The 25261-nt window shown below is 39.7% G+C and overlaps 3 protein-coding genes across 6 annotated transcripts in view; all 3 read right to left on the bottom strand.

The window, feature by feature from the left end:
• Window positions 1-59: 59 nt before the first annotated feature.
• On the bottom strand, window positions 60-6695 carry ugdh (UDP-glucose 6-dehydrogenase). Of its 3 annotated transcripts, none has more exons than XM_005928301.3 (12): window positions 6617-6695; window positions 5292-5453; window positions 4740-4841; window positions 4138-4338; window positions 3864-4061; window positions 2828-2975; window positions 2650-2744; window positions 2308-2438; window positions 1915-2054; window positions 910-1001; window positions 694-804; window positions 60-598 (listed from the first exon to the last, which is right to left on the bottom strand). In XM_005928301.3, the coding sequence occupies exons 2-12, from the start codon at window positions 5451-5453 to the stop codon at window positions 488-490; spliced, it is 1491 nt and encodes a 496-aa protein (XP_005928363.1). In that variant the 5' UTR covers window positions 6617-6695; the 3' UTR covers window positions 60-487. The 3 variants fall into 3 exon arrangements, with proteins under 3 accessions (XP_005928363.1, XP_005928362.1, XP_042079342.1); XM_005928300.3 differs by having other exon boundaries at window positions 6432-6667; XM_042223408.1 differs by lacking the exons at window positions 5292-5453; window positions 6617-6695 and adding an exon at window positions 4937-5263.
• A 1627-nt stretch (window positions 6696-8322) lies between these two features.
• Window positions 8323-14278, bottom strand: map9 (microtubule-associated protein 9). Its single transcript, XM_005928299.3, has 13 exons — window positions 13965-14278; window positions 13778-13868; window positions 12772-13293; window positions 12524-12690; window positions 12323-12416; window positions 11844-11911; window positions 11289-11350; window positions 11035-11197; window positions 10593-10679; window positions 10338-10499; window positions 10105-10250; window positions 9631-9766; window positions 8323-8463 (listed from the first exon to the last, which is right to left on the bottom strand). Exons 1-13 carry the CDS (start codon window positions 14034-14036, stop codon window positions 8344-8346), a joined length of 1890 nt encoding a protein of 629 aa, XP_005928361.1. The 5' UTR covers window positions 14037-14278; the 3' UTR covers window positions 8323-8343.
• A 1536-nt stretch (window positions 14279-15814) lies between these two features.
• smim14 (small integral membrane protein 14) overlaps window positions 15815-25261 on the bottom strand; it is an 11176-nt gene continuing 1729 nt past the window's right edge. Inside the window, exons 1-5 of one of the 2 annotated variants that reach the window (XM_005928287.3) lie at window positions 24541-24698; window positions 21945-22040; window positions 21205-21253; window positions 20928-21082; window positions 15815-18146 (exon numbers count right to left, since the gene is read on the bottom strand). In XM_005928287.3, the coding sequence (XP_005928349.1) occupies window positions 18108-18146; window positions 20928-21082; window positions 21205-21253; window positions 21945-22019 (318 nt within the window). In that variant the 5' untranslated portion in view covers window positions 22020-22040; window positions 24541-24698 and the 3' untranslated portion in view covers window positions 15815-18107. Of the gene's footprint in view, window positions 18147-20927; window positions 21083-21204; window positions 21254-21944; window positions 22041-24540; window positions 24699-25261 lie in introns of those variants that run through there. The other variant, XM_005928288.3, reaches the window with a different exon arrangement.

Here is a 25261-nt window from a genome sequence, read left to right as displayed (position 1 = left end):
TTTTGCAGTTTGTCATTTCTTAATTATTTTTTTTATTATTACTTGAAACAGACAAAACAGAAAAATTAATTTACTTGCATTGGCCCTTTTGAGTAAACAGCCACAGATATTGAGGACAGACTAACATACAGTAGATTTATAAAAAATACTATAAGTATAAAATTTGTGATTTAGAACAATAGTTGATTGTACAGTAAATATAACACTCAGGCTGATAGTGTTCATCAAAAATCAGTCCAACAGGTGTACCTGATATGTGAAATGTATAAAACTAACCACATATGGAATGCTTTAATCAAAAACAAAAAACAATCATTCACGAATTTTGGATTCAAGGATCAGCAGCTCTCATCCAATCCCCCCCACACACGCTGTTCATCGGGCATGATACAGCATCTGAGGGAGAAGGATCTGGATTGTTTCACCAGCTACAGGGGGGAAAGGCTAGGAGGAATCTGCTGCATGTTGAGTGATGAAGAAATGAGTTTCAGACTTTTGCTTTGCTGGTGGGAACGTCGCTGGCAGTGATTCGAGGACCAGCAGCTGCTGGAGTGTAGGGGATTCGTGCTGGTGTCACCTTTTTACCGATGGTCTCGATCTGCAGACAGGAAAACAAACAAACAAAAAAAACTTAAATACTTTGGATTTTTACATGATGGAGGGGTTGGAACTTTTTTTTTTTGTAAATCTTACCTGGAAGCCAAGGCTCTGAAGATGAGGGTGAAGGTGGTCCAGCACTCTGCGGCCATCAAACATGAAAGCCGGCTTCAGCATGTTCTTGTAAATCTTATCGTAGTCCAGTTCCTGTGGTGGGATTAAGCAGATATGACTATTAAAATGTTTTCTCACATATTCCTCAAATACGAAGCATTTAAAAAAATAAAAGTAGTAGTAAAATGTAACTGGGACCTTAAACATGTCCCACTCTGTGCAGATGACCAATGCATGAGCGCTCTGGCAAGCCTCATAAGGGTCTGATGTCACAGTCACCAACTCAGACACTAAAAATGAAGAACAGTTCAAACAAATTAGTGTTAGTGAGTGCTGCTTTAGTTACTGATAAAGCAACTGAAAGTTACTGAGATCTCAGTGGCATCTAAGAGAAGCAATATCTAATGTGGTTCTCTCTGCTACAGCTGCCTGCTGTTTGTGAGGGACAGCCAATCAGAAGAGAGGAAAGACAAACACTTTCTGCACCAAGGCCCAGTAAAAGCCAAACAATGATCATTTTGAAATGTGAATTGTACCAAAGTTCAAGAATGAAAATATGGAGCAGGAATGGAGCAAAAACAGGCGATGTTTAAGAAGTTTACTCGCTTCTGACATGGTGTGTCCCTATCCTATCTTAGGTTCTCTTGAAAATGTCCTTTACACCCACCCAAAGATAACATTGGTGGGTGTAGAGGACATGATATACTTTGTTGGCTTAAATTCTCCCCAACAGACAATTTGAACTATTACAGCACAGTCAGAGTTACAGTTTTATAAATCTTATTAAATACATCCTGGAATTCTGGTTTATTTTCAAGTCCTATCAGATTTTATTATCAGAAAAGGAGCAGTCATTTAATAGTTTTGATCTTAAAGGTGTTGGATTATAACATCATTACCTCTCCTGTCTGCATGTAAAGTGTCATGCTCGAGCCTGTAACCAGTTTGCTTAGCAATGCCCTGTACAAAGGTAACACCACCCACAGAGCAGCATCTCTATAGCTCACTTATTACCACATTACAGTCATGTTTATTTAAGCTGTCTGCAGCCAGGTACTGAAGTGAGCTGAAGGTGTCTTTACACTAAACCACCTGGTTCACTCATACAGACATGAAGTAAATCAGGGTGTTGACAAAAATAAACTACACAATGAGTTTTTCAGTACTGCACTGGAAACTGCAACCTGCAAACTGCACACACACCTCTCTCTGGGTTGTCCTCGGAGATGCTGGGCTGGGAGAGGTCGTGAATGATTTGCTCTTTAAGGACTTTGGGGTCATAGATGAACAGCTTGGCGCCCTCATCCATCAGGTACTTAGAAATGTAGATACTGGACGACTCCCTGGAGTTACACAACACACGTGCACACACCTTGATGTCAGCTCCAATCGAGGTTACAGTTCACAGATGCACATTAAAGCAGTCAGTAGTGACTCTGCAGGTTTTGTATGTACAAAGAGCAAACCCAGGGTTTGAAATGGGCTCTTCATTATCCTTTCATACACTGAGGTTTATGATTAACAAAAGTTTAACAAAGCCATTTCAAGTGAATCAAAACGGGAAAGAAATGGCCAAAATAAAAGGAGGAGACCCACCTCGTGTCACCCGTGTCCTTTTTGAAGGAGAAGCCTAGCAGGGCGATCTTTTTGCCGGTAACAGTGTTGAAGAGACAGTCGATGATCCTGCAGGCAAACCGTCGTCTTTGGTACTCATTCATGTCGATCACCTTAAAAAAATAAAATAAAATAAGTGCTACTGTCACTAATCAGTACTAGATGTACAAGTTGTTTAATTGGAGATAAACCGTTATGTCCAAAACGTTCTGCATCGATTTTGCCACAAAATCTCCCTTAGCCTAAGGCGAAGTGTTCAGTCATTCGGGAGAGGCTCTGACTTCAGCCACTACTCTTCCTCATCTAAAGGAGCGTCGCTCTCACCTGCTGCCAATAGGAAGCCACCTCAGGCAGGTTGAGGGCTTCGCACAGATACACCAGATTCAGCACATCCTTCTGGAAACAGCTTCCACCAAAACCTGTACGAGGCATCAGAAACAGCAAAGAGATGAACGGGAAACATTCGTACGTGTTCAGCGGATGTGAAAACAAACTGTCTCACCTACGCTGGCTTTAAGGAACTTGTTCCCTATTCTCTGGTCCATGCCGATCGCCTTGGCCACTTCCTCCACGTCGGCTCCAGTGGCCTCGCACAGAGCACTGATACTGTTGATGCTGCTGATTCGCTGTGCCAGGAATGCATTAGCTGCCTGCACACAGACACACAGGAATACTCGTTTAGCTCTGTGATAAGGACAAGTACTGTGATAATCACTTACACACTTCTCATACACCAGGCCACTCAGCGATGACAGAAGGAGACTCACAAATCCAATTAAAAAAGAATATTTTTTTAATCAAACGAACAAAGACCTGAAATTGAGCCGTGGTGTGTGTAATCAATGTGATGCGTAGTGCAAGTGAATGCACGAGTCAAGAGATGGTGCATTCAAGGACATTTAGTCCAACAAGCAAACCAAGAAGCCACAGAAATCAAATGTGACTCAGGGCAGGAGAGACGCCCAGCAGCTAACTCCAAGAGCTTTTATAGAGCACTGGCACTGGGCGAAGATGTTACTGAATGGAAACATTCAGCCAGAGCGCTTCTCAATTTCCTGCATAAAAGGACCGCTTCACAGACAGACTGAAAGGTAGGGTGGAGTGGATCGTCTCACACACATGAAATAAATAACTAAATACAACGTTTTCGCTAAATGAGTAACAACTAGCTGATTAAAATTGATCATAGAAATTAATTGACAGCACAAAGTAAAAGTTGATGTCTTAATAATTTACACAGTTTATTTTCTACAAGCAGAGTTCATCTATCTGACCCTTTTTCCATGTTTTATATACCCTTCAATATACGGATTAAATAAAGAGCAGCTATTTGGAAACAGATTAATAAACACAAATCTAATCTATGTAGTTCTGGTAATTTATTTTTTTATTGACTGTTAAATATTAAAAATATTAATCATGAGATATTTTCCAAGAAAACTGGCCTTTTTTTTGCAAACGATTAATAAATTGCTACAACAACCAACAGATTTACGAAACTGTTCTCTGTGGTCGACCTCACCCAGAGGTTCACTCACCAGCTTTGAGAGCTCAGATGACCACGTGTTGGTGGTGATGATGCGCTCCTTGGGGACCCAGTGCTCATATACAGCACACAACGCTCTGATCGCCTTTTGACCTTCAGCAGTCTCATCTCCACCAATCAGGACGCGATCTGGCTCCTTCAGATCCCGCACCGCCGTTCCTTCTGCGAGGAACTCTGGGTTGGACAGCACCTGAAGCGGCAGCACAACTTTAGAAACAAGCAGCTCAGCAAAGGTCGGAGAGCTTTGTTCACGTGACGGTACGCACTTGCAGGTTGAGGCTGGGTTTGGTGTTGGCGTCAAATATCCGTCTAATGCTCTCGGCGGCGCGCACTGGCACCGTACTCTTCTCCGTGACAATCTTGTAGCCGTCGGACATCTCGACAATGCGCCGGGCGCACGCCTCGATGAACTTCAGGTCAGCCGCACGACCTTTCCCCATCCCGTAAGTCTTTGTTGGGGTGTTCACCTGGAGGAGTGCAAGGAGAGGTGCAGTTTAATTATGTCAGTGGGCCAAACAAGCAAAACCGGTGTGTGGTGGAGAACCCTAATGAAATTTTGGTCGATCATTATCGGCCTGTGTTGAACTGTATATTTGGAACAAGATAGAAACTTAATGCAGAAAGGAGAAAAGTGGAGTAAATTAGAAACTGTGTCATTACAGATCCATTACACATCACAGCTGAGCAGAACGTGTTCTGCATAGCATGTTACATGCGTTGCTGAGAAGTTAAATAATAAGGCCACAATCTCCTCTTTTAAATACAACTGAAGACTGACAGACATCTTTCACTTATATTCAACCACCGAATATCCAGGATCAGTCGGGCTCTAGGGCTGTGTGTGTGTGGAGCTAAATGATGGACTCACAGAGATAAAGACGAGGTCTGCGTCCCTGATAGCCGAGTCTATGTCTGTGGAAAAAAACAAATTTCTTCCTCTGCATGATTCAACCACCTCCTTCAGTCCAGGCTGAAATGGGAGGAAGTGAGAGGCCGTGTTAGTAAGACAGCAGGAAAAATAAACGTGAAGAGTGCAACACCAGCTCACAGTGACCACTGACTAACCTTAAACTACTCACGATGATGCAATACACCGTGGTCAGAGTTGACGTAGAAAAGTTGCAACACAGTCTGGAAGTAATTTAGGTTTCATTTTGTCCATGAGGTGGAGCAATATTTAACAAAAACATTTGCCTGGAACTGTTGCCTGGCTACACCTACTCCTTTAACACTTTAATGAATCTGAACACTTTACTGCTTTTCTGAGATGCTGAATATTAATCTCAAGCTGCACATATCAGGATAATAGCCTATGACCTACTCCTGCTTGTTAAAGTTTAACCAGATCTCTAATAATTAATCTTGTCCTACTATCCTCAGCGCCACGTTTTTTGTTTTTTTTTAAATAATGGCACGCTACCTCATAAATGGGCAGAGTGTCAGAATTCCAGGCCTTGATTCGGGACTCATTGACGTCCACAACAGTCACTGTGATTTCCGGGCACATCTGGGCGATGACGCTGCATGTTGGGCCTCCTACGTAACCCGCACCAATGCAACAGATCCTCTTTATTTGAAACATCTGGGGAGGACACAACACAGAGCTATAAAGTTATCAAGTGAACACACTTCCCTGCAAATAAAGAGATAAAGTACCCATCAAGCAAGCCTTATTTGTACACATTTCAGGGCTTGCCAACAGCTTATCAGTGGGTTTGCCAGATAAGAAAATAAGAGGAGGGGGTCCCAAGGAGTCCTGGACAGCTTTTGCTCCAAATCACTTAAAAAACAATTTATAAGGATTTGAAGATGAAGAGTAAGTAGTAATCGATGATCTCACTCGTAATTTCAGCTTCATAACAATACAATCTTTGTCAACAAAATCTTTTTAAAAAAATGAATTTGCTATCATGAAAGTCGGTATGTATATGAAAAAACATGAAAAAAAACTGTGGCTCAAATAGTCGAGGACAAACCATTTTAACAGCATCTCAAACATATTTCTAATAGTTTAAACGTTATAGATCCAGTTTCTCGGCAGATGATGACTGGAATATTAGTGCATAAGAAGCAAGTAAAACGCTACCATCCAACTATCAAAATAACAGAAAATTACAGTAATGACCAGTTCCGTCACAGGAAAATAATTGCTTTGCTGATGCCTCAACTTTACAAGTCAGGTAAGCTGATTCCCCGTTACACTCAGAGGGGAGTGGCTCCTCCCAAATAATTAGATTTTCTGTCTAAAATCCTCCTCGGGAGTACTTCACCTCCTCGGTGGTGCCGCGGTAATAGTTGCCAGGTGCACAGTTGTAGCCTGGTGGAATATAAAGAGCCTTTTATTGCAGCTCAGCCACGTCAAGCAGAGATGAAAAATGAGCCCTTTATCGGTGATGCCTTTCACTTAGTTCGCGTTAGCTGCCCCGCGTTGATGTGGCACATCGACAGGAGAACGATGAAGCTACTTTAAGTTCTGTTCCTTCAAACAGGGAGAACTAAACACGAAAATGAATGAGTGGGTAAGTGTTTGTTGTCAGCGGGTTAGCTAACGGTTCGTTACCTCTGCCAGCTCGACAGTCTCTGAACTTCAGTAATGCGCAGACTGTGTTAGCTCTTCCGCTAAATGTGTCCTGTCCCGGCGTCAAACCCACGGCCACGGTTCCGTTACACACGATAAATGAAAGCAAACCAGAGCTCGACGTATAAAAACCACACCAATGAAATCTCTGCAACAACTTTCCTCACCTGGACCTCAACCTAAAGTGAAGCGCTTCTTCGGAGAAACCACTATTTATTTACTGGTCAGACTTCCGGCATCATACCTTCAAAGTAAAAGCATTTACACCGTTATATAGAGAGCTGTGGTTAGAAGTTTACAGTCATCATGGACATGAATGTCATGGTAGTTGTTCTTTTTCCGAGATGAAATAATTGTATAGTATCCATCTTTCATGACTTAAGACAGCAAATATTCGACTGACCAATTCTCAGAACAATGCAAAGCTCCATGGAACTCAGTGGAGATCTAAAAGGGAGAATCATAGCTTCATAGTCAGGAAGGTCTCTTAGAGCCACTTCTAAACAACTGCAGATTCCAGGGTGATTAGTTCAAATAATTGTACAAATTATTCAAACGTGTCACCACTTTGCCAAGGTTAGGACAAAAACCCAAACTGTCACCCTCTATATGAGATGAAATTGGTTCTGCAACAACCCAGAGACCACTAAGAATCAAGCCTGCCATGAAGAACTGCTGGAATATCAAACCCCTAACCTCAACCCTGTTGAAAATTTGTGAACTACAGTTAAAAGTCAACTCCATGCCAGGAAAACAACCAATTTAAAGTTGTTTTTTTAAACCATGTTTAGAATTCTGTCAAATAAATGAAAGAAGCTTGAAGCATTTCTGAGATGCTGTATTTGAATCTCAAAGGTGAGCATATCAATACAGCCTATGACCAACTGCTGCTAGTTAAAGCTTTACCAGATCTCTAACAATGAATCCTGTCCGACTATCCTCATATCAGCTTTTTAGATAATGGTATCATGAATGAGAATTAACGGGACCCATTGACCTCCACAACAGTCACCGTGATCTCTGGGCACATCTGGGTGATGACTCTGCATTTTGGGCCTCCTACATGTCAGTTAATTCTCTAATTCCATTTGAGCTGTGAAAATAGGAGCCTGTGTAAAACAATTATTCAATATTTAGTTAAATCCCCAGAATTAAAACAGGAAGTCTGCACCTCAAAATCTACTGTGGTGGTGTACAGAGGCAAAATACAAAAACCTGTCTTCCTCCAAATACTTATAAACATAACTGTGGGTGAGAAGTTATTAAGTAATTACTGAAATGCCCTTACAATACAAAAAAAAAAAAATCATTTGCAGGTTTGTGAGTTCTTCTTAACCAGAAGACAAAAATAAACATTAAAAGGGAATCAGCAAAAACAACAACAATGTTAACTGCTTTACTGCACATTCTCATGTTAAGCCCTAATTGTCTATTGTTTTATTGAAAGTTTTATCTTAACTTTTAATTCTAAGTTGTTTTTCAACTGTAATTTCAATCATAATATGATATTTAATTGGGTGTAACGTGTCCTTGAGTGCCTGTAAAGGGCCTTTAAATACATTCATTATTATTATCATCATTATTATTATTATTATTACATGCTAAAGCATAAACATATTTATAAAAATAATCAAATACAATTTTAAAAAATTAAATACATGAATTTTTCCTTGACATATCACAAAATCATTCTGTCCCACAATTGTTTCCAATTTTGCAAACATCTGAGTTAGAAAACATATAAAAATATAAACACACACTAGATCTGCTGTCTAATACAAAATCATATGAAAGTACCTGTCAGAGGACAACATACATTACAAACTTGCATTTGCAAAAACATGTAACATAGCACCAACAGACATTACACGGGTGTTATGTTACATTTTATTCGTCATCTTCGAAACGGTATGGTTTTATTTGGGGGGCTCCATGGTGGAGGTGGGCTGTCTCCGAGTATCTCTTGTATCCGTCTCTCTTCTCTGCGTCTCTTCTGCTCTAGATCTTTTCTTGCCTAAAGAACAACAAGGAAATCTGTGACACTAGCCACAAGGACAAGGACTGCTCACACATACAATATATTCAAAAATACTAGATTTGTACACCTGATAACAACGCCTTATACAAGCAGAAATTAAGAAGACCGTGGGACAGTGGTGTGAACCTCATATTTAACTTAATAAAAGTTCAAATCAATTATGTATGTAACGGGTAGTGACAGGGATGATGTGATCTCGTCTCTATAAATTAGTCTGAACATCGAGGGGGAAGATGGACTTCAGGCAGACAAAACAAAGCTCTGAGTCAAAGATCATGCCCATTATGATCTCAAGACACGTGTACAATTTCATAACTGTGGTCTTGCTGTGAAAGCTCTATGAAATGGAGAGAGTTACTGCGCTACGAGTCACGCACATCCAAGGCAACACAACAAAAAACTCCGAGGTCAGGAAATGATTAATCAAAGAGGGAGTAAGGCTGGATATACAATACTGGGCAAAAGTCTTGAGCCATACCTGGTGCAATACCAACAAGCTTGAAAGTCAATATTTCATACGAATACTTTTATCACTGCATGGTGATCCACAAGAAAAAACAAAGAAATCCTCTAAAAATAAGTTCAAAAACGTCCAGCAGACCTTCAGAAAGCCTGGAGATTTATCACTCAACACCAAGTCTGGCTCCTTGGAAGCAAAATATAAACAAATGAGGGATGGATCAACAGTTTTGCACAGTACTGTACATATTTAATTTGAGCTTTATGTGTAAAATGCAGGCTCATTTGGCCAAAAAGTTACACAAACAAAAAATATATTTAGATGCTGATTTAATCTACAATCTATATAACGTAAGGTTCTGATCTTATTAAGCGATCACACTTTTTTTAATTTTAAAAACTTTCAGAAAAAATTCTCAGAAACAGAATGAGGTAAAAGCATTAAATCAGAAGAAATTCACTACATTTTCATTAAAGATATGCTGAAACAGTTGGTTGAACGTTCAGATTTTCCCCTCCTGAGCAGTGAAATCTGTCAGTGCCATCTAAGTAGTCACAAAAGAAGAGTTCACACTGGAGCCTGGTCGCGACTGCTAAGCGAGAGACCATCTGTCTCATGAACAAAAAAGGATGCGGCGAGCAGCACCTCAGATGCTGGTAATAATCATTAATAATTCTACTTACCAGCCAGTTTTCATACACCTCTAAAGCCATTTTATCTCTTTCTTCCTTCATGTATTTCTCCTCCTCCGCTTTATTTTTGATTTCTTTGCGCTCTGATGTGAATTTGTCATCGATAACTTCTTTCTTCTTTTCACACCTTAATCATGTTTAAAAAGAGGATTAAAAAATCAGTATACATGACTTTTCTGTGAGGTTTTTAGAAATAAACAGTGGATGAAGATCTGAGCTTTGACTGCCATCTGGTGGGCGATATTTTTCAACCCGGCACCACAGCTGTTACAAGTTTTATTAAACATATATGCACATTTAAATCTATGTATTACCACCACTAAAAGCAAAGCTCAGTCATCTTTTGGATCTGTTGTTCAGACCATTCTGCAAAAAATGAATTCTCAGTGCCTTAAAAAAAGAGATATCTCTTTTCATCACCTTTAAATAAATGGGAGAAATTAATAATGAATGATTTCCACTCACCAGTTAGAAAAGGCAGACCTGCTGTCCCTTTTTCTCGCCTCCTCCTGTTCTTTGTTTTTAAGCTTCAATTTATTTTCAGCCTCCTTTTGTTTTCTGTAATTCTCTTTTAGCAGATGATCATGCTCACGTTTCCATTTCTCAAACACCTTTAATTGTTATTAAAATACCAAATTAACCTCACGGATACACACAAGCAATCTCATTATAGGTGTCAGAGTGATGTATGCTTTTACCTGTTGAGCAGTCTGCCTTTTTTCTTCTTTCTCCTCAGCTGCTTTTTGTTCTTTTCTAATCACAGCTTCCTTCTCTTTGGCCTTAGATTTGAGGCTTTCTGCCTTCTTTTTCTTCCAAGCCTCATAGAACGCAACAGAATCTTCTTTTTTAGCCTCCTCTTCCTGTTTGTTTTTTGAAAAAAATTGAAGAGCATCCATGTGATCTTTAAAGCTTGTAAGGTGCTCTGTAGTTTGTCTAAAACACAGATGACTCACCTTTTCCTTTTTTTCTTTCAACATGGCCTCTTTCTTCTTCAGTTGCATGTTCTCCCTCGACTTTTCCTTCTTCTTTTTGAGCCATTCCTTGTAAAAGTGAGGGTGGATTTTACTGGACTGAGAATGTGCTTTTGATACTCTGAGGCCCGCTTAACACATACACACATTCATTCAAATCTAAATGTTCAATGTGCAGTACATTGTTTTCTCCCAACAACTCACACGATTACGAAACACTCTTTTAATTTAGATTAGTAAAACCACTGCTACTCTATATTTAGCTGCATGGTTCTTCGGAGGAGTGCTGAGTAAGGTTTTCATTGTCTTTTACACACAGACTTTTAACTGTAGATATAAGGGTACATCACAGTGCTTTTCTCCACTGCATGGCTGACAATGTAAAAAAAACTAGAAAAGACAACACCCTCAGAACCACACCGACCTGATAAATGGCAGCTCGGAGGGAATCTGCTTCTTGTGGCTGAGACTCTTGTAAAGAGACTTTACGGTCCAGAACTTTGAGAGACCCCAAATACTTGGACTCCACTTTCCTGGAGCATGCACTCTGAGATCTTGGAGTGGTCTTAGAGTGAGAACTCAAAGTCCTAATTTAAACAAAACAACAACAGAAAGGCCAGCTAAGTGATCAGGTCTGCTTCACACATAGAGCTCTGCTACTGCAGCTTGATTACCAACCTTGCTTCAACAGATTCCTCAGAGACATGAGAGAGATGAGCTGAGGGATCTCCTGAGCATCCCTGGAAGACAACAATGCACAGACTGAGCTCTTAGACTCTTGAAATGGAAGCAACCGGACTTGATTTTGGTTCGTGAAGATGTTTGGCCTCTCATCCACAAGGCTTCTTCTATGTGTTCAGTCTGGAATGCAGCGTAATGACGCATGCCTTGATTCATACCTTCAGACCCTCATGTGACCTTTAATAATTACAAGGTGGGTCAACAACTCTCAGGACCACCTCCAAGAGGACGACCTCGCTATAGGTTAAATACACAGAATTCTCCATCAGTTTTTAGAACATAAGAAGCCTCTTGGATGACATGTGTAACGTCTTCACAAACCTAAAAAACAGTCCTGTTGCCTCAACTCAAGCGCTTAAGACTACCATCAGCCGAGTGACTGAAAACCCACACAAACTGAAGCTGGAGCTCTCCTCAGAATAAGCTGTGATTCATTAAAAAAAACTAAACTAAACTTCACAGCGACGTTACACAGTGCAGAATATGTCTTACAGTAAATTCTTCAAATGATGTGGAGTAGTTCCTCTCCTGCTCTTTGCTGTCATCAGAAATAAAGCCATCTAAAACAATAAAACAAATATTAAGAGCATTAATTAGACATGTAGCAAAAATATTGGTTATTTTCTTTTGACTTTTTAATGATTATTATAATGTGGAGTGATTGATTTTTCTCCCACGGTAGGTTTAAAAATATATATATATATATATATTTAAACAACACATTTTTCTACCTTTTTCTAAAGTCCAGATTTTAATGAATATTTTTTGTGTTAAATTTTGCTGCCCAAGTCAGTGCATAACTAATCAATAATTGCATGCAAACTCCAATACCTATAAATATAAAAGTATTTTTATTCTCGTCTTCCTTACGATTTGCTAACGTCACACCATATTATCTGTAGTTGCCCTTTTTTAAATGTCCTGAATAAAAAGAAAAAAAGGTTTTGAAGATTTTTTTTTATGATCATTACCTTTCGATCCAGAATCAACAGTGGACTTTGTGAGGAGTGCAGACCGTGCACTCTTATTTGAAGAGGGTGAAACTGTGTGGTCTCCTTCTGTCCACTATGATGAAACAACATCACAAACATCCTCTGATTATGAAAAGTTTCATTTTAGTTTGCAGCTTAAAACACTGATTAACAAAGCACAGCTGGACTGCAGCTCCTTACAGCTATGGTGCCAGATGTATCAGTTGAGAGAGGAATTGATACAGAAGAAGTCTGAGGCCTGCTGAGATCCTGAAAGTCTTCAGCTGGCTTCTCTGAAGTGTGAAAGCTCAATCTTAGGGTCCTTTGCCGGGGTTTAGGTCTTGGTGGCTCCCTCTCTGAAACACTATCTGAATGGTGACAGGTGTAAATCTAAATGTAAAATCTGCACTGATTCCTGATAGCAGTATTGTGTATTAAACTAAACAGACCTGCTGAAGCTGTGTGGTTCAGGTCACATGTTGATAACTGTGAAGTCCGTGAGCTTTCTTCAGCAGCAGAGCCGCTCTTTTGCTCTGGCCCTGGAGTTTCCACCACGCTGCTGTCAGATGGTAACGGTAAAGGCATGTCCAGGAGAGTATCGTCTGATGTTTGGTATGACAGAGATTTACTTGCGCTTTCTCTTGTGATCTGAGGATCAGCTGAATCCACACGAGCATTTTTAAACTGTGCGTCATCTGTGGAGCGTTGTGAAGATGCTGACCCATTAGAACTATCACGTGCAGCCGTGTGTGAGTCTAGGGGCTCGTTTTTTTCTTGTGACTCTGACGCAGTGGTGCTGTTGGAGGGAGAGCTGATTCTTTTTGTTTTCAGGAATGAAACTTTCTTTGTCCTCCTGTGTTTGTCTTCATCATCTGAGAGGTCAAAGTTGTTAATGATTTTGGTTTTATTCTTCCCAGCTTTGAGAGAACCTGTCTTCTTTTTTCTTAATTTAAGGAGTCTGTTTAAAAAATCTGAAAAACAAAAAGATAAACTGTCAACACACTCTTTGTTGTTGTTGTTTTTTTTTTTAATCAATCATCTTCTTCGCTCCCACCTTACCCCTAGCATTCCTTTCTGTCACACCAACCCTCTACATGTCCTCCTTCACTTACATCTAGGCAGCTCTACCTGCAGCATCCTTTATCCAGTGTATTCACTATCCCTCCTGTGCATGTCTTCAAACCATCTCAACCTTCTCTCTAGCTTTGTCTCCTGACAGCCTAACCCAAGCTGTCAATCTCAGTCGCTCAATCCCAACATCTCCAGCTCTGCCACCTCCAGCTCCACTTCCCGTCTATTTTTCAGTATAACGCTCTCTAAACCATGCATCACAGCAGGTCTTACGTCCATCTTTTAAGCCTTCCCTTTAACCTTCGCTACTATCCCTCTGTAACAAATGAACTACTCCATTCACTTAGAGTCCTTTTTAGATATAATAACTCTTTTTCGTTATACCATCTTCATCTTCTTCGAAGTCGTCAGAGTAGGTGTACTGATCTGTCTTGGCTTTGGTCGCCCTGGCAGAGACAGCAGCCTGGAGTTCATCCTAAAGCGACATAATTTCAGGTTAACATGATTCGCCTTTAATAATCAGGTTTAACTGAGCCGCTCATTTCTTATTTTGTTTAGAAACGGTCCTTACCTGAAATGTTGTTCTTTTAGATGTTTTCGGACTTTTTGAATAAGCAAGAGTCCCGTACTCCTGCTCGGTCATCCTAAAGCTGTAAACAGCTCCCTAAAATGCTAGCTGGGGTTCATTCGCTCGAGCTAATTAGCCTCTAAACACGTTATTAACCTCCCGTGCTGCTCTTCAAGCTTAATCACCTATTCTATACATATTTTTATGCCGATGTATAATGATACACGAGACCCTAAAGCTACGCTAGCATACTGAAGATACTGTGGGCTAGCGAAGTTGTTGATGGTAACCCAGGGAAACAGTTCCGTTTTAGCACTGCGCATGCTCAGAAGACTTAGGACAAGACTTGTTTCGGAAGGAATATGTTTGTTTATTTAATTATTAAAATGTCTAAACTATTGTGTTCAGTGCTTGGGTGACATGATTCATAGTTTTATAGTCCAAAGTTTATTTAAAGGTAACAAGAAGGCTAATTAGAGATAGACTATCTAAAACCTTCCTGCCGTGTTCAGGTCAAATCTGACCGATTTACAAATGTAAAAACTCATAACTATTGTGTTTTACATCCGATTTCCTCGAGGACTTGTGGCATCCTCCACACTATGCACTTGAGCATCTAAAAGTGATGAGCACCTCTTTCGTTGAATTTTGAGTTTTTTAGGAAATTAATGGGAATCCACCCCTCACGCCCCTTTGGCCTCTGACCCCCTGAATACCTCACTGAATGGCCAAGTGAATGACCACTGAACGACCCACTGAACTGAATCTGGTAGTGAAAAATGTTTCTTATGTTAATTTAAGAGCTGTTAAAACTGGCTGGTCACTTGTGACCAGAACACTACATGTAAGGGAAGGGGGGTTGCACAGAGGGCTATATAGCAAAAACGCAATGAAGGAATTTTATGTGAAAAAATACTGTAACGTCAGAAGTTATCTACTTTATTTACCCAGTCTAGCCTCAAATTGATATTAATAAGGACCACATTTTTTTTTTTGAATAAGTGATTTAATTATTAAGAGGAGTAATCACATAAATAATAATGGATTGGATTTATATAGCGCTTTTCAAGGCACCCAAAGCGCTTTACAATACCACTATTCATTCACTCTCACATTCATATACTGGTGGAGCCACAGCTGCCCTGGGGCAGACTGACAGAAGCCAGGCTGCCATATCGCGCCATCGGCCCCTCTGGCCAACACCAGTAGGCGGTAGGGTAAAGTGTCTTGCCCAAGGACACAACGACCAGGACAGAGAGCCCAGGGATCAAACCAGCGACCTTCCGGTTACAGATGCGATTTCCAACCCCCTGAGCTACAGTTAACATTGTTAAAATTTATTTTGAAAATACATTAACTAGAGAGAGCCTAATCTTTAAGGATGACAAGCACATACAAATATGCAGTCCTGTGAAAAACTAAAGAATCACTTTTAGCAGCAGTAACTGGAAGAAGTGGTTTTCTATATGATTTAATCAGTCCCTCATATCACTGTTGAGAAATTTTGGCCCACTGTTTATTACAGTATAGCTTGAGTCATTGAGATTTTACAGGCATTTGTTTATGCACAGCTCTCTTGAGGTCCCTTCACTGCATTTCAGTCAGGTTGAGGTCTAGACTGGGTCACTGCAACACCTTGATTCTTTTCTTTTTCAGCCATTCTGTTGTAGCTTCGATGCTACAACAGAAAGACCATCAGTGGTTTTGTTGAATACTCAGAGTCACCAACTACACCTGATAATCAAATGTTTAAAAGTGTAAGTGTTACATTCTTACTCTGGCTGGAAGCATATATCAATTATAAATCTGATGAGAAGGAAATGTGCCAGCTTCACACAAAAACACAGCCAAGCTTCAGACATAAGTCTTTTTATTTTCTGTTTTGTTGTAGGAAAAGTGCATAGTTGAAGCCCTTTTACTCTTAAACAGTAACAGTGTAAATTGAGGTCTACTTGATGCCACCAATCATCTCAATAGTCTCATGGCTTCCCCATTGATACCATACAATTGACCCAGCATTTTCAATCTTTCAGCTCTTCCCCGTGACCTCGCAGAACAACCCTAGAAAGCCATAGTACAACATAATTCAGAGGACTTTCGCTGATAATGAAGAGCAGCCAGATTCAGATGTGTTTAAAACTCCCTCCATGCATTCAACAAATACTCTTCCATTTTAAGATTAATGCATGTAATTTCTGGTATCACAGACACCCTGGGATATATCCCAAGGCTCATATACACTTTAATAACCACACACTATACAGATGTTCACAAAACACAAACAGACTCACTCAGCTGATGGTTCTGAAAATATGTGGGTTCAATGGTTTTGTTGCTTTGTGTGGGTCAATACAATAGGAGGGAGCTATATATTTATTTATGGTAAGGCTCCAGTATCGGTAATGTTCCCAATTAAAATGTGGAAAATGAAAAATCATTCCCAAATAAAGTGAAAATCATAAAAGGACCCCTCAGTATTGCCAGTTCAACACAAATAATTCGAAACTAAAAACTCACATTGGCACGTTTCATTAATTTCCACTGACAAACCGTGGTACTGAAGTTGTGAAGCAGAAACTTTGATTGCGTTCATCTTTTAGAAAGCTTAATCTGTACACAAGACCTCCAAAAGGAATCAAAAAAGTGCTAATAATGTATTATTTTGGGTACTAGTACAACTTTCTTTTAAAGCACAATAATACACACAATCATCCTAACATACGATGATGATATAACTGCAGATAGTTTCATTTTGTCAAATGAGGCTAAGCATCTCTGTATTACTGGAGGTGAATAATAGTTTTCTCTGGTGTGTGCATCAAATATTTTGCTCACATTTTACAGATCAACTTCAATTTTGTCCTTCAAACGTGCTGCTGCACCACCTTATTTAAAGGGACAGCCTTACAGTCAATATAGCAGAGCTGACTACCTGCTTGAGTCAGATGAGTATCTCACCAAGGCCTGAATGTAAACACACTAGACTTACTCACTGCATTAAGAATCCTATGTTGTGTTACTGTAATGAGACTATAACCTTATCAAAAAAAAATTCTGCAGGGTTAAATATGAAACTAAAACATGATACAAAATGTCATGGTTACTGGCACCGTATAGAGTTTTATCTTCATAAAGTAAGAAGTGTGGAATGTTTGAGAGAGACTGAAGGACCCTCCACCCTTTGTTATTTCAAGCACCGGAAAAACAAATTAACGATTCAACAGGAACTCTTTACTACTGCCCCCTCCCTTCTTCCCCGATTATGTGACACATTCCTTCATCATAGATTTGCATCCGAGTCTCTGCAGATCCGCAGGCATCAGAGCTGGGATCAGGGACCAGCTCTGATGCCTGCGATTGTTCATTTAAGCAAATCCAACTGATATATATTTTTAAGCCACAGCTGTTTGGTAGTTGAGTGTGCACTTCTGCTATGAAAAGCCATGTGTCGTACCAAGTTTTATATTTTTTATGTGATTGTGTTCAGCTATTATCACATTCCTCTGGATAAAATCTTTTAAATTGAGAAATGCAACTGTTTTTAAGAGAACATATTTTGCTTTTCACCATTTTCCCCATGTGTGTCACATATATGCTTTTACATGGGTGGATGCTCATACTAAATACGGTCAAAGTTGCTCAGTTTTTTCTACTCTTCCTCCTTTGTGATGTCAGTGAGAGCAGTAATCCTTAATTGATATCAGGCTTGCAGCTCTGACTGTAAGCATAGAAGCTACACCCACCTTCATTTCAAATTCTGCGCATGGCAGCGAATAAGAATGAAGCTGACTTAAAGAGGGAGGGGCTAACACCTCTCCAGCTAAGGAGCTGCACCAGGACAAGTATAACCTAAAAAAGGATCATTTCAAACTCTAAATCATGCCATACTAATTGAGTAAAATAAGTTTTGGAGCTGGACATGAGCATAATAGGTCCCCTTTAAATATCATAGTTGTGCTGGCCTCGTTGATCAGTTGGACTCTAGTAATAAGAAATCAAAGACAAGTCTGTGGCAGCATCAGAAGAAGAAAGAAAAAGATATGTGAGGGAATGTTGACAGAAAGACAGATGGTGCTGTCCTGGTTGCAGCTACTGTGCAACTCCAGTCAGAGGAGGTGTACATTTGCTGTTTGTTTGGCTCCACTGCTAGTCGATAGGTGGTGCTGGGGGCTCTCTTCCATCACTCTGCAAAAAACAAAACAAACCCAGAAATAAATAAAAAAATAAAAAAAATAATTTATATATCTCAGATTTGGGTATAAATACATGAAAAAAGACAATGTTTTTAACCTTTTTTTTTTGGTTTTGCCTCACAGAGTGTGCAGGCTTGCAGCATTTCCTTTCCCATCATTCTGGTACAAGTTAATCTGGATTTAATCTTCCAAAGAACTCTTTTAGATGTTGTCTGCAAAAGTCTAATCTGACTTTCTTGTCCTTCAGAGTAACCAGTGGTTTGCACATAGTTTTGAATCCTCTGTATTTCCATTCTGGAAGACATCTTTGCCAAGGTCATTGTAGACGATGACAAGTCTACCTACTTGAGTGCTCTTCACTTGGTTAGATGATGTGAAGCTGTTTTTCTTAGCCAAGGAAAAGTTTCTGTCATCATCCATTTTATTTCATCTGTGATCTTTCATGTATTTTGGCATTGCTGGGCTTGTCAGAGCATTTATTCTTTTTAAGAATGTACCACACTTGGCCACTCTTAGAGCTAGCTTTATTTTGTTTTTTTTGTTTTCCTGCACCTGTTGCAAATCCTTGTAAATAAGGGAGCAGCTGTAAGTGGCTTTTTGTGAATGTATTTTCAAAGATCACTGGGATTTAAAAACTCCTAGCATGGAATTACCAGTCAAATCCAAAAATGTCTATAAATATTTTACTGATTTTTAAAGGCTTAAAAAGTGTCCCTTACAAAGATTTGAACCACGATCCTTTGAGGAAAACTTCGCAGTGTTTGGAGCTGAAGTTTCAGCTAACAGACATGGCCACATACCCCTCAATTTAGCCCACTTCAAATAAGCCGTTTCTGTACCTGTAGCTTTAAATGAAATGATGATCTGCACATGCCCACATGTCACAAGTAAACCTGCTATCATAAAAATTAAAAAAACATTATTGGATCCTGACCATTTACATTTCCTGTATTGGTTATGATGAGGCTACACTTCACAACACAAAAGGCAACATGCAAACACACTGACACACACACCCTCCTCCTAGTATTTCAAAGATAAGGTCTGAAGTTTCTGCAGTTTCTCATTAGCCATATAAAGCTAATGGCGACAGTGGCATCAAGAACAAAAGTAATCCACCAAGTCTTGTAAATCAGCATATAGTCTTTGAAGATTTAGCAGACCTGCTGAGACATTTTAGCATTAGAGATGGGACAAGACGCTATAGATGGTAAACAAAAATGTTTGTGAGGCAGCTGCTCATTATAGTCACTTTTTGTAGACTCAAGTATAGCAGAAATGCTATTCTTTCCTCTTTTTAAAATAAAAAATTAGATTATAGGAAAGTCTTGCTGTTAGAGTTGAGCTTTGCAACTCTGCGGATTTTTGTCACATACACATAAAAGGGAAGGAGAACCCCCCAAAACCATAATAACCACAATGTCATAATATGTTGTCCTTAAAATAAAGCTCCAGTTTGGTCTGTGAAGGACATCACAGAATAAATATTAGGTTCCTGGTTTCTATTCAGGGAGAGAATTAGTCATCTTTGCAAATATTAACCTATCCGCTTTGAAATACAGCAACTGCGTTTTTTGCATTGGGAAATAATGTTACTTGTCTAAAACTCAAATAATACACACAGTTATAAAAATCAACAGAGCTATGACAACAACATTCCCAAGAATTACATTTATTATTACTATTAGTAATGTTTATTGACAGAAGTGAAAAGGACAGGAAAGCAGGCAGAGAGAAATTCAAAAATCAAATGTTTAGTGGCAGAAAAACTTGTTTGGAGGTGACTTTATGTTAGTTTTACTCTGAGATTTTGGTTGGTTTTATGTTGCAGCCTTTTGTTATAAAAGACATGTGCCTTGTCAGAGAGGTATCAGGTTTGTCTAATCCCCTGACCTCATTACAACAAAACCTTTTTTTTATTTCAGATGACGCAGATTTTCCTCCGTGCTTCCCCAAGTCTCTTATCGCAATGACTAAAGGTCCTTCTGTGTTTTTAGGCTGATTGCTACATAAACACTGGTCTATGTTTTTTTTAAACATAAGTTCATGCAGCAGCTGTTAGCCCTACTAACTCTGCAGTACACACCAGATGTAAAACCTTTTTCAGTAATATTTTTACCACGAATTTCTTTTAATAAGAAGCAGAATACAGCGTATTAACAACCAAATTGGCTTTTCTATTTAATCATCTGTGATAATAGCTCTCTTTCATTCATAGCAATCAAACGTTGCATTATTAGATTCAAGGAAATATGTTTCCCTGATAAAACACCTTCCTTTTTATTTAATGTGCACGTGGTATCTGGACTGTTCAGGTGGAGGCAAAAGGGAAAAAAACAAAACAAAAAACCAAAACAAAACTGCAGTACTGTGCAAAAGTCTTGAGCCACACCTCATGTCTTTATATTTTGTTTTCAAAAAGCCAGACTTTGCAGGTAGTTAATGCAAGGTATTAACTAGTTTTGTGCATACACATAACAGGTAACCTAGCAAAGACCTTTGTCACTTTGTCTTTTGCAAAAACATTTTACCCATTTCTTTAGTTGAATCTATACAAAATGCAAAAGATAACATGTCAGGAAGTGTCAGGCCTAAAAACACATCTCCGGCAGATGAACATCATCTCAAAGTCTTGTCCTGCACCTGCTGCACCTTTCTAATTTTCCTAGCAAATATAAAGAAATGAGTGGCGGTTCAAGACTTTTGCACATTACTGTACGTCTTTACATTTCAGATATATTTGTTATGTAAAATGAGTGTGATCTGCACTCACGTTGCGGGGTCCACTGGGCTTGCCAGAATGATGGGTTCCCCTGAGACTGGATGGGCGCAGCAAAAACAGGACCAGGGCTAACACCGCCCATCCCATCAGAACCATGGGAAGGGTCAGGTCACCTCCCCCGCCCACTGACCCACTGGGACCTGGCACTGAAGAAAAACAATAAAATAAAATAAAATAAAATACTTCTTATTCAGACACACATTTGAGTCCTATCGTGCGTTCAAACACTTACAAAATGTGAGCTACACTGAGAGAAGTTCATACATACGTTCCTGAGGGCACTCTGTGTCTGTGCAGTAGGACTGAGATTGCCTCAGCTGGAAGAAAATTACAGAAGAACAAAATGATTTACTCTTTGCCCTCAAACTGGGAGGAAATGACACTGCCTACTAACTTTGATTCATTAACCAGCAGAGATATTGTGGTGAGTAGTGTTACAAAGCCACCATCTGAGCTCTACCTGGTTCCTGAGATATACACTATAGCTATGACGAAGAATTATTTAGAGATCTGAACAACATCCTATAACACTGTAAGCAAATCAGATGGTCCAGTGTGTATCCAGCTCTCTGCCATGTAGGCTACACCTGTGCACGAAATGTAAATTAGGTCAACTGTAAGCTGACATACAGTAACTATGAACTGTGTCCTTCATGAAACTGGGAAACTCACAACAACAAATGTTATATTTTGAAATAAGAAGAGCCAAAGTATATTTCCAAGCACAATACAAGCCTGAGGGCAATAAAACTGTTTTTGCATGGCAGAGCAGACAGGCTCTCAAGACAAACACTGAGCAGGAACCAGGATGTAGCTTTGCATTTCCTTCTCCCCACATCTCTATAAGGCTTGAATTTACTTGCAAGTTGATCTTCGTTTCCTTTTTAACTTCAGGTGATGATGTTATCACTTCACACCACATACTTTGAATATTTTGACATGTCTACACGCCGTCTCTTCAACTTAAATTAGAGGCGATTTAGAAAACCTCCAAGCTGTGTTGCTTACCAAATTGATGAGGCGCCTCATTGCGTACTCCTGCGTGCAGATGCACTCACAAGGGTCAAAGCCTCCCTCCGCCATTCCTCACCAGACAGTATCCACCTGAAGAGAAGTACAGCATGTAACTAGGACGTATATGAACAACTGAAAGAAACCTAACACTCCCTCTCGTCACTGCTTCGCTCTATTGTTGTTCTACAAGCGCACACTGATTAGGGGGAGGAGACTGTTCAGGTAAGGAGACTCGGCATAGAGCGCTGGCGTTTCGTTTTGCTGCATGTCAGCAACAGTGAAAAGTTCATTTCGGTTTTCTAGCTTTTGCTGGGAATACCAACAAATCCCCATATTCCGCCAATCTCACAGTTTCATCGCAGTAACCTTGAAAGAGAAAATAAACTTTAACTGTGGAATGTTGAGCCTCTATTTAAAATAGCCTTCACCTTTATCACTCTATGAAGCCCTTTATGAAACACCATGTTGGATCATTCAGAGCTGATTTCTGCACTCTCAGTGTATTAGCATGTTTTGTATGAACATACTTTTTTTAAAAGATGAATCCATATGACACAAACTAGCAGTCCAACTATGAGCTTAGAACCTGCTAATAAAGTGGCTCATACTAGCAAGAACTTGGATGATTGCTGTCATTATGAGTGACAAAGGAAGATGAGCTATTTCTGGCTTGGATAAAGCACTGATGGAGTAAGATCAAGCTGGTTAATGCTGACAATGATGGAGGTGAAACACACACTGACAATGGTTCAAAAAACACCCTCCAAAAAACCAAAACAACCACAAACACACAGATGTCTGCTACAGGTGTCTAATCGTGGTTATCAAACCCATAACAAACCCCAGATGAACTTCTAAAGCTCATAACGATACTGAAATACATTCATTTCCACTTTCTTAGGTACACCTTGCCGGTACTTTGTTGGGCCCATTACATTACCAGCAGCCTCAACAATTCAGGCCGCTGAATCATCATCTTATATGAAACCTGAAAATCCATACTTTCAGGCTGTTTATGCCAAATTCTAACTCTATCATCTAAATGTCACTGCACAAATTGAGACTGGTCAGACCAGACAACATTTTTCCAATCTTCTGTTGTCAATTTTAATGAGCCCATGTGAACGGTAACCTTCCTATTTCTAACATGAGTAGCACCAGGTGTGGTCTTCTGCTGCTGTAGCCCATTTGCTTCAAGGTTCAATGTGGCAGCTCAATTACTGCCCACAGAGTCACAGAGGTTATAACAGAGAGCACAGAGTTTATTTTTTGCACTGATAATAAATCTACAGTGTAATTGTTGGATACATCTTTACACTGAGTATTAGTTGATTATAAAAGAGTTCATATTAAGTATAAAAAACTGCAAACTATAAACTAACTGAGGCTTCTGCAAATGGATTTGCGCTGCTATGAGCTCTGATAGAATCTCAGTTTGTTGAAGTAAACCGGCCAGTGAGCAGGTTGGGTTCACACAGTGTTACCCCTTGGACACTGGCTCAGAGTTCAGAGTTCAATTTAATGCTCTCTCTGGAACAGAAAACCCAGAGTTTCCCCTCAACTCAGGATTAACAAACTCAGTTTTTAAATTAGACCTCATCCTGGAATAGGACCCAGCAGTTACTGAAACACAGCCCATCTGGCACCAACTTTCACGCTGTGTTTAAAGTCACTTAAATCCCCTTTCTTCCACATTCTGTTACAAACTATGAACCTCAGGAGTTCTTCTCGACCTTATCTGCACGCCTAAATGCACTGAATACCTGTGATGGGATTGGCTGATTTTACTGGCTGACATTTCTTTCAAGATTATATCTTGTTATCATTTAAAAACAAAACAAAAAAACAAAACAGCGGCCAACATATATACAGTGATTAGGATATTTTCAACCACTTATTTTATTTTCATGTTTCTTGCATCCACCAGCACACAATAGACATCCGAATTATCTGTCTACACCACAAAGAAACAAAATAAAAAAATAAAAAAAAAGCCAAACATGTTTACCTAAGACTGACTACACCCAGGTGATGCACACCTGGCTAAACCTCACAGTCTTCAGCGAAAGATTGTGTAATAAACTAGAGGGCTGTTGGGTGAACTTTATGGGCATTCTAAAGGTTTCATTTGGTGGTGCTGTTAAATTTCTATTGGCTTATAGCTAGCTTTTTTCTCCACCCCACTGTCGTCAATGACAGTAAACTAAACAACACAAATATGTGAAGCAACGTAGTGCAACAACACCACAAACAACCTGAATCAACACAGCTAAAGCCGAAGACCGTAATCTGTCACTGCGCGGCTTTCCGATTAAGACTGCAGGAGGTTTAACATCAGACATACACAGGTTGCAGTATGATCCACGGGTGACTGCTTGCACTTTTGCGGAAGTCAGCTAAAACGAGGTTAAAGACATCTACGGTTACTTCCCTGTAGTTTTAAAATTACGTGATTTAGCCTAACGTTTACACTAGCTTCTTGCTAACCCCGCCAGCCAACCCAGAGGAAACTCACACCCATTCCTCCCCCCCTTGTCTTTAGATTGTTATTAACTAAACAAGGACATGAGAGCAAAAAACAGCGACTTACTGGAGCGGCGTGATGTTAATAAAACGATCACTGTCTCTCAGGGGCCCGAGCTGCACCGCTGCTCTACACAGAGACCATCAAACTGCAAACACATCAAACCACCGTCTGTGTTTTGTTTAATACACGTGAGCCAGCGGCTATTCTTCATCCGGGACCTCGGGAGTGGGGCGGCTCCCCGATGGCTCTGCTCTGTGTTCAGCCAAACAGCTGTCTTGCTTATTGGTCTGAAAGTCTGATGGGCGGGCCCTTTGAGCCAATCACAACAAGCAACGATCACTTTTTCTGGATAGTAAACAAACAGTCCAGTTGCCTGTCAGCTTACAGAGGCCCATGAACGTACAACATCTGTGCAGTTGTGTAATCAAATACATGGTGGTGGATTCGACTTGAATACTTTTCATTACTTAAAGTTTTCATTAGTTAAAGTATTTAATTTTTATGCTACTATATAAATGCTATTCTTCTAAATAAGGAAAACAAAGAGATACCTTTCTGCAGCACAACACATACTTTAACTTTGAATCTGGGCTTTTATTTATTTATTTATTATATAACTTATTGGTTTTATTTTGTCACTGTGGGAGTGGAAGTTAATCTATCACCATTCCCAAATAAGCTTATAAGACACCAATACTTAGAAATAAGAGCCAGAGAAGCACCAACCTGTTGTATTTTCCAAGTTTTAGAAACATTACAAGCTCAGTTACACACACCATTAACC

The sequence above is a fragment of the Haplochromis burtoni genome, unplaced genomic scaffold, assembly GCF_018398535.1.
Source record: "Haplochromis burtoni strain Fernald_Lab_line unplaced genomic scaffold, NCSU_Asbu1 Contig_110, whole genome shotgun sequence".
In the NCBI taxonomy this organism is placed as follows: Eukaryota; Metazoa; Chordata; class Actinopteri; order Cichliformes; family Cichlidae; genus Haplochromis; species Haplochromis burtoni.
The sequence above is the reverse complement of the archived record's forward strand: the minus strand, read 5'-3'. Positions and strand labels throughout refer to the sequence as shown.

Bases quoted from the DNA above. Each gene is read 5' to 3' on its own strand.
- ugdh (XM_005928301.3), bottom strand. From the start codon at position 5,453: ATGTTTCAAATAAAGAGGATCTGTTGCATTGGTGCGGGTTACGTAGGA. The intron at 2,976-3,863 runs GTGAGTGAACCT...GTCTGTGTGCAG, and splicing joins CATCTGAGCTCTCAAAGCTG to GCAGCTAATGCATTCCTGGC. The intron at 805-909 runs GTCCCAGTTACA...ATCCCACCACAG, and splicing joins CAGAGTGGGACATGTTTAAG to GAACTGGACTACGATAAGAT.
- map9 (XM_005928299.3), bottom strand. From the start codon at position 14,036: ATGACCGAGCAGGAGTACGGGACTCTTGCTTATTCAAAAAGTCCGAAA. The intron at 13,294-13,777 runs GTATAACGAAAA...TTTGTTTTTCAG, and splicing joins CTTCGAAGAAGATGAAGATG to ATTTTTTAAACAGACTCCTT. The intron at 11,912-12,322 runs GTAATGATCATA...TTATTGTTTTAG, and splicing joins TGTTGATTCTGGATCGAAAG to ATGGCTTTATTTCTGATGAC.